The following is a 9,169-nucleotide window of genomic DNA, read 5'->3' as shown; positions in this document are numbered from 1 at the left end:
AACAGATTTAGTTTAATATTGGTATGTTTGTATTTGTGTGTGTGTGTGTGTGTGTGTGTGTGTGTGTGTGTATGTGTGTCATACTGTAGCCGTGGACCTCTCAAAGTAGCAAGGACAGATTGTGTAATGGCAGCAATTCAGAGAACTGGCGAGAGAGACGAGGGTCTGCATCATCATCATCATCATCATCATCACCAGTGTCCTCCTGCTCTTCGTGTTCCCCCACCTCCTTCTCCTCTTCATCATCATCACCATCAATTTTGATGGCATATAGTTCCTGTACAGGGCGTACCAACACAGATAAAACATGTGAGTCTAGAGCAAAGAAGAAAGGTCTGTAATTAGTAACATCCTCCTTATGCTAAAATGTTGTGTTACAGTGTTGGAGTGTAATGTAATATACAGTATGATAATATTTTTAAATCACCCTTTTTTTTCATTAGAACCTTCTCATAGTTTTTGCCCAGGATTTAGCGAATTACATTCATTCAGTTAAATTTTCACTAGTAAACCGGCCCTCTTCCTCAGCTTCTAATCTCAGACAATCAGCTCTATAAAGTGGCTACAGAGATGAGATCAGTTGATAGCAGCTGTGGGAGGCAGATGTGCCAGGGGCAGAAATCGAACTCCAGTGGCTGTTTATCTGAACACAAACAACAATTTTCATTCAGCTTCCAACAGCAATTTCTTTTTTATTATTGCATTTTTTTTATGAACATTACAACCACTTATAACAAACATACACAAACAAAGCCTATCTTTTACAATGCTATTGAGAAAATGGAAAATAAAAATGCTACATACATACATACATTGCTTACAGAGACATCGATAAAATCCAGGTATGGAGACCAGACTGATGAAAAGCTTCAGCAGACATATGACTATCACAAGTTAGGAATTCTAAGAAACTCATTTCCCTAATAACCTTCTGCCATCCTCAAAGATGGGTGTTTGTCACTGATCCAAGTTAACAATATAATTTTTTCTGGCAGCAAAGGCTAGGATATCAAATTACATTACATTTGTTCCTGAAGTGTCCAACTGGAAGACCCTAAATCAAAGAAAAAGGGTCTGTCTGTAACTCAAGTCCAAACATTTGGCTCATACAAACAACAAATTTTTACCAATATGCTCTGATTAGACAGTTCCATAATAAATGGGTGTAATTTCCCACTTCCCCCTTACATTTAACACATACTGGTGAAGTGCTTGAGTCAAATTTGCTTCTAAGAAGCGGTGTGATTATATAATCTATGTGCCATCCAGAGCCTGGGCATTATACTTATCTTAACTACAGCAAACCTAGATCTGACCATCTAATTAGGTCATTACGATACATTTTATCGATCAATAGGATAAAATTTACTTTAGACAACTGACAGTCTGTGGGGTAATATTAATTCCCAAATATGTAAAACCAGATTCTGAAACCTTAAATGGAAAGGAAGACAAATTAATTATATGTGTATATCTTTAACACTGACCGAGACCATGAAACAGCTGTGTCCCCCCTAATTGCCTGAGACAGTGGCTCTATCACTAGCGCAAAAGCAACAGAGAAAGGGGACAACCCTGTCTAGTGCCCTGAAACAGAGAAAAATTGTCTGTGACCGTTAGTAACAAGAGTTGCAAGAGGTACAGAGTAAAGTAGACAAACCCATCGAATAAAGTTATCACTTTAACTTCTCCGCATCTAAATTTAAGGGTGACAATATTGCAATAATGAGAAAGCTTAAGGACATTAAGAAGCCATCTAATATTGTTACTAGTACCTCTATCCTCAATGAAGCCTGTTTGGTCTTCATCAATTATAGATGGGAGTATTTTCTCTAATTGTAATGCAATAATTTTGGAGAGTAGTTTTAAATCTACTTTTAGCAAAGAAATCGGTCTGTAAGACCCACAAATCTCCAGATCGTTTCCCTTTTTTTAACACAAGAGAGATATTGGCCTCTCTAAGTGACTGATGCAACTTATTTATCATAAGAGAATGGCTGTACATAGCTAACAAGGGATCTATTACCAAGTGATCAAATTCTTTATACACTCTGTACACTCTGTAAGGCCACTAGAGCTTTCTCCTTTGAAATGGGGGCATTTAAGACCATTCTTTGTTCACCAGATATACTAGGGAGCGTTAAGATGTCAGAACAACTTTTCATAGCAGTATCTTGTTGAGGAGAATATTCCGAATGATCAAAATTAGGGTAGAACTGTTTAAATGTAAAATGTATAATCCCTTATAAGGTAATGAATTTTGGACTGAATTTATTATTTAATTAATATGATAAATACTTATTAGGTTTATTACCATGTTCACACAATCTTTGCTTTCAAAATACTATTTTAGTGTTGACCTACTGTATCTCCAAATTAACAGAAGAAGGATAATTTACATGATCTTCAGTAGCTTTTCTACTTGATTCCTTTTTTTTGTAATAGAATAAGATATGGCTAGGCCTCAGGCTTTACAAGTCTCCCATAAAAAGGATGAATCATTGATCAATTCTGAATTAATTGACCAACATATCTTGAATTCAGAATTAAGAAATGAAAGAAACTTGCTCTCTTTAAGCAATAATGTGTTGAATCTCCAGTGCTTAGTAGATTTTAATGAACCTCCTACTAATATGTTTAGTGTTACCATAGCATAATCGGAAACAAAGGTGTTGAAAATTGTACATCTGGAGACATATTGCAGAATTGCAAAAAAAAATCAATCCTAGAATACGACTTATGAGGAGGGGAGTAAAATGTAAATTCTGTTCACAATGGATTAAGAGTACGCCAGACATCAGCAAAGCCAAGCTCTTCACACACAGCAGATAACGTTTTAGATTGCTTAGAGGGAGGGCAAGTCTTAGAAAGGAGTCTATCCAATGAAGGATTCATCAAACAATTAAAATCCCCCCGTATAATCACTGTGCCAGATGCAATATCTAACAAATCCGAAAAAGCCTTAGTGAGAAGCTCAGGAGCAAAGTTTAGCAAAAATATGTATTTTAAAGGGTTATCTCCTCTCCATTCAATAACGCCCTAACAATAACATAACAGCCTTGCTTATCCTTAACACTATTCAGAGTCTTAAAATTTACATTTCTATTCACAAGGATAGCTACCCCCAACTACTCATTGTAAAGGAAGAAAAATAAATATGACCAATCCCCTGTCATTCAAATGGGTCTCCTGCAACAAGGCCAAATCAACCTGCTCTTTACCTAGCCGATCCTCTACATGACATTTTGCATACTCTAAAATAAGAACCAAATGTAGAACCAAATGTAACAAAATCATAAGAAAATAATTGCCATAATAAAAATAAATCTCCTTCAAGCGATGTTTAACTGAATCAAATTCCCTGTACCCTTTCAATCTTGATATTGCCAGTCTGCCACTGAAAAAACGACAGGATACATTTTTGGAGAAATGACACCATGTTAGAACCCTTTGCCCCTTCTGATAAGCAGAGAACGCAAATATTTTTGCGCTGTCCTCTGTTCTCTAAATTGTCTACGTGATCAGTAAATCATGTAACTTGACTTTCAAGGGTTAGAACACGGGCCTGCATAGTTTCAGCTAACTCCTTCGCTGAGGTGATTGTTTATTTAGCCTCATCCAGTCAATTCTTGCAGTTCTCCAGTTGTTGACAGTGAATATGTACCACATCAGCTAGAGGGCCAAGTTTAGCATCTATTATTTTTTAAATCATCATGTGTTGAAAGACTTTGCCATGGCCGGATCCAACTCTTAATTGCCGCTAGCTTCACCCTTGCAATGTTCCGGTGAATCATCCGAAACATCGGGGAAAAGTTCTTCTTCTTCGTTTTTTTTGCAATACAAGGCATTTTCAAAAAAGATTGTGGCCAAAAAGATTCCAATAACAGTTCTCCAATTAAATAAAATATTTATTACAAAAAATATAATTATTAATTATAAAAATGAAGTAAAATGTTTATACAGTGCAGAACATACATAAAATAGCATTTTTGGGGCGGAAACAGTAATGATAAACCGAGCAGGCATAACAGTATGACCACCTGCCTAATATTGTGATAGTCTCTTTTTTGCTGCTAAAACAGACCTGAGCCTTTAAGCATTAACAGCATTAACTTTTTTAGCAATGTGAGATACAGTAGCTCGTCTGTTGGATTAGAACACATGGGCCAGCCTTGAAACATCCCTTAGAAACAGTGGTCCTTTGTCTTGAAGACTTTACCATAGTGGAAATTGATCGTTTGACTCTGAGTGTTAAAATTTACCTGTCCCTACAGACTAAAAAGCCTAATACCAGTAACCTCCACATAAACAACTACATATTTTAAATCTTTTCATATTATATATCCACCATACAAGTCTCTACAATATAACCATAAAAATAACAAACATTACAAAGCCCTTTGTAGTTTGTAATACTTTAAATGTTAGCTGTTATAAACAAACAAACAAACAAATAAATCTTGTAATCAATTCTGAATCAAACTGTAATGTGGTGTACAATTCCTTATTATATACCATCATTATTAACATTTCAATTTAAATGTATTATTAGATTAATCAAAAATTTGAATTTTTCTTTGAGGCTCTCCAACCTCTTAAAATAAACTTTTTGTATATCTCATTACCTTTGAAGCTGATGGATTCCTTAATAGCAGCAGCTACTATGAAGGTGTGTCCAGACCACTGGTTGGTGGATCTCCCAGCCCTCCTCCTATGAAACAGGATGACCTGCTGGAGCTACTGATACAGCTGGGCCTGGAGAAATACACCACAATATTCCAGGAGCAAGAGGTACATTTACACTAACACTCATACACATGCACACACTCTTACAGTGTTCACATGTACAGACTCTCTATTTCACCGTCGTACCTATGTGTTGGTTTTAAAAGTGTTTTGGATATTTTTTAATAATAAACCCACAAATAGCTTGAATTGCTAAAGAAGGTAATACTGTAAATGCTCGATGGGTCAGGACTGTTTTGCTGTTTTGGCATCAAAAAAGAGACCATTAGAATATTAGGTGGGTGATCATAATGCTATGCCTGACCTGGCTGGTATATACTGTATACATTTATTTTTTATAAAAAAAAAAAAATAATAATAATAATAATTTTTGGATATATATATGATATACAGTCGAACCCACTTATCTCGACCTCGGTTAACTCGCCAACCCTATTAAGTCGACGTTTTTGAAGTGGAACCGCCAAATTCTTGCTTTGTCTTAGCATTTTTAATCGGTTATGTCAATTTTTTTTATGTCGCCGAACCCTAATATCTCGAGCACAAAGGGGGGCAAATTTGCCACTTAACGTCGGTTATGTCAGGAATCCCCCTGCCACGCCCCCTTCGGTGGCGGCTTTCCCCGAAGCACCCCGCTTCTTCTCCCATGCGGGCGAGCTCCTCGCAGTCATGCTGCTCACACACACCTGACCCTCATTCACTCACTCATCCCATCTCCTATTTAAGCCCCTCACCTCCACACACTCGCCGTCCGTTATTGTTTGTGCATGATCGTATGTGTTGGTTCATGGCGGTCTGTGTAATCGCGTATACGTATTCCGCTATGTACCCTTCTTCTCGGACTCCGCATTCTCTCAACGGCACCCCGGATTACCCCGATCCTGCTGTATTCCATGTTCACGCTCTCTACACCACGTTTATCCGTTGCTGCCCAGCGCTGCGCTTTCCATAGCGCAGATCCGTGGATTCTCTACACGAACTGTCTCTGCTTTCACAGAACTTTGTGGACCGCGCTCCCGGAGCGCACCACTGGATATTACTGCTTTGCTACAAGTATTGGTGGATTATCTCCTGAGTATTCTCAATAAACTTTGTTTGCGTTTACTTCAGCTTCCGCCTCCTTATCCGCATTACAGGTTATCTCGATCCGCATGACTAATCAATTAAATCGCGGCAAAGCTGTTGTGTAAAAAAACTCCAAAAACACGTGCAGGCACATTCTCATTTATTAACGCACATCATGTACATAAAGAAATTTCAAGCACGTTAATATATTGCCGCCATATTGGTTTTCATTTATCTCGATCATTGGTTATCTCGACGCTTTTTGGCGCCCCCTAGGACAGCGACATAACCGGGTTCCACTGTGTGTGTATATGTATATGTATGTAAATATATATATATATATATATATATATATATATATATATATATATATATATATATATATATATATATATATTTTTTTTTTTTTCTTTTTTTTTTTCAGTACAGCTTTTAACCAGTTGTTCAGTCCTACACTTTTATTTGTTTTATTTTACTTTAATTGGCTGATTGATTTATTAATTTAATGTCTCAACTGATTAGATTAATCTTCTCTGGCATAAGACTGGTCAGTCATGATTGTACTTTATATTCTTGGCTCCAGCTGCTCTACTTTATGTCAACTGTTACTCAGTTCTTTTAACTGATCATGTTTGTCTACCTTGAAGCAGTAAATGTAAATGGTGAGACGATATAAAAAGGTATTTTTTTTGGTGGCAGAAAAATCTAAAGGAATATTTAAAATATATGCTAATATATTGTCATTTTTGGAAAAAAGTCTTATGCTCAGCCCACAGTGATATGTTGTATATAAATATGAGGTACCACAAAAGTACAATTTATTTTCCATAGTCGAAAAAAAAAAAAAAAAAAAAAAAAAAAAACATTAAAAAATACACACGTGAAAAAGATTATATAAATACAATATACACACATCCTATATATATATATATATATATATATATATATATATATATATATATATATATATAGTATAAATATTTGTTAATTTGAAAGCTTTTAAAAATTTTGGGGTGCACTGTTTACTATGTAGTGATATTCATTTACGAAAATCAATAAGCTAATCCGCTGTGGCGACCCCTAATGGGAGAAGCCAAAAGAAAGTACTAAGCTAATCCAGGGGAAAACCATTGTAAAGTTTTACTTGTAAAGTTGATTGTTTAAGAAAAAACAACTTTCCTGCCTCTGTCAATCTTTCCTACTTTTTCAGATTGATTACCAAACATTCCTCACTCTTTCAGAAGAGGATCTGAAGGAAGTGGGCGTATCCACATTCGGGGCCAGGAGGAAGATGCTAATGGCTATTTCTGGTAGGAATTTGGCAGGGCTGCATAAGGTTCATTTATAGATCTCTCAGTAGGACCTGAATAACTTGGTGACATTAAATACAATCCTAATTAGCTTAAATATACATCTATTGCATATTCAGACATTTTATTTAAATGCTGCAAAATGACATGGTAGAGCTTATTATTTTGTACACATGACTTAACTTGTCACTGGCTCGGCACATAAAAAAAAAAAAATTTCACTTCTAACATATAAACAAAATGAATTTCTGGGTTTGTAATTGTATTTAGGATTAGGATTGTTTGGGCACTGCTGAAGATTAGCCAGTTATCTGACTTAAATGAAACTTAATTGAGACAATATTGAAACAACTGCATTCAAACAATCCAACTTCATGATTTCTGGAACAAGATAGTTAAAACAGAAACACAACAGTAAATGGGATATCCCTCACAGAGAGGTCTTATCTAAATAATCGCATTCACTTGTGACATTTATGCACTATTGATTCTTCCCCATGGTCCCTGCTGTAAATAACAACAAAAACATGCATAGAATTTGTATTGGTTTGGATGGTTATAATGAGAATGCTATTGGTTTTGATGTAATGGACCTTGTGGGAGACTCTCCTTTGCCAGTATGGACCACTAAGGAGTTATAATGGCATCCAGGTTCTGATAGGTTCCAAAAATCGTTTCTTTGGTTTGATGCTAATGGATTTGGTAATGAATTTAACAGCAGGAATTTCTATAATGGTTCACACATCTTTCACATCTAGTGTTTGTTTTAGTAGTATAGTAGTATTTACATATAGTAGTATAGTGCTTTTTACACATATACACATGATTTAATTTTCCAGATGTGATTTGCCTCACATTATTATATGTGTTCTCATGTATGGTAAAATGACACACACACACACACACACACACACACACACACACACACACACACACACACACACACACAGAGGTGAAATCCAGCACCAGTAAGACATGAAACTTATTTCCTCCTATACCAACATTTCTGCTGTTGTTCTTATCTGCATATACTGCTTTTTTTTTGTTTTCAGATTTGAATAAAAATAAGATGAAATTCCCTGAAGCTCCTGTGGTTAAACCTGGCTATCTCGAGGGTGGAGCTAGTGGCCGCCTTCCACGAATCATGGATGAGGACACGAATACTAACAGAAACCGCTGGTGAAACTGGACTTTCACAAAACTGGACTGTCTACACTACAGTGCTACAGAGGCTGTGCTTTCTGAATAGTGATGTGCCTCAGTAATGGGTAAATGGGAATTAAATAAAGGGACTAGCTATTAAGATTAATTACAGACGGGCACCGAAGTGGACAGATGCGATATAATTCTCAGAGGACGTGTGAGAGAATATCTGACCTTCACACTGGATTGAATCTCTTTCTAATGCCAACATTTAATATGCAAACCCTTATGGCCTTTTCTTTCACATTCTCTTTCTCTTACTTTCTTATGCTGCAGCTCAGCTCAGCTCAGCTCTCTCTCTCTCTCTCTCTCTCTCTCTCTCTCTCTCTCTCTCTCTCTCTCTCTTAATCATTTCTGTGCAGGACCATGATGTGCTGTGCAAATATGAGAATGTTGTGAACATTATTAAACATTTCAAATAAATGCTACTCTTCTCTGGAGGAAAGAAAATATAGGGGCTTAAACAGAAATCCTTTTATTAAACAAGACTGCATGCCTTTGGTGGGAGAAACACAATCAGTTGTTTTGCTTATTGAACTGTGGAATTGAGATGGAAGGAAAATCGAGCAGAAATACATATTAAACGTATGTAAAACATAAAGTTAATGGTAAATGACCATGAATAAAATACATATATAAAACAAACATATCCTGAAATGCAAAGTTTTATTGCCACCATTTAAATAAAAACTGTTTAGTTTCTAAAAAAAATAATTAAATCAATAAACAATTTTCTTTAAATAAATAAATAGGTTGAGATTTTCATTTTTTTTTTCATCTATCCTGTCTCTCTTTAAAATTCTTCGCCAGGGTTCCTCAATGCCATAGTTAAAGATTACCAAACA

At 35.9% G+C, this 9,169-nt stretch overlaps 1 protein-coding gene across 1 annotated transcript in view; it reads left to right on the top strand.

Annotated features, from left to right (window-relative positions):
* The window catches only part of bicc2 (bicaudal C homolog 2), a 21,394-nt gene extending 12,618 nt beyond the window's left edge, over nt 1-8,776 (top strand). Inside the window, exons 16-19 of the mRNA XM_046859679.1 lie at nt 90-309; nt 4,634-4,791; nt 7,022-7,121; nt 8,174-8,776. Coding sequence (XP_046715635.1) covers nt 90-309; nt 4,634-4,791; nt 7,022-7,121; nt 8,174-8,304 — 609 coding nt within the window. The 3' untranslated portion in view covers nt 8,305-8,776. The remainder of the gene's footprint in view (nt 1-89; nt 310-4,633; nt 4,792-7,021; nt 7,122-8,173) is intronic.
* Nucleotides 8,777-9,169: the final 393 nt, after the last annotated feature.

The sequence above is a fragment of the Silurus meridionalis genome, chromosome 10, assembly GCF_014805685.1.
Source record: "Silurus meridionalis isolate SWU-2019-XX chromosome 10, ASM1480568v1, whole genome shotgun sequence".
Taxonomy (NCBI): Eukaryota; Metazoa; Chordata; class Actinopteri; order Siluriformes; family Siluridae; genus Silurus; species Silurus meridionalis.
The sequence above is the reverse complement of the archived record's forward strand: the minus strand, read 5'-3'. Positions and strand labels throughout refer to the sequence as shown.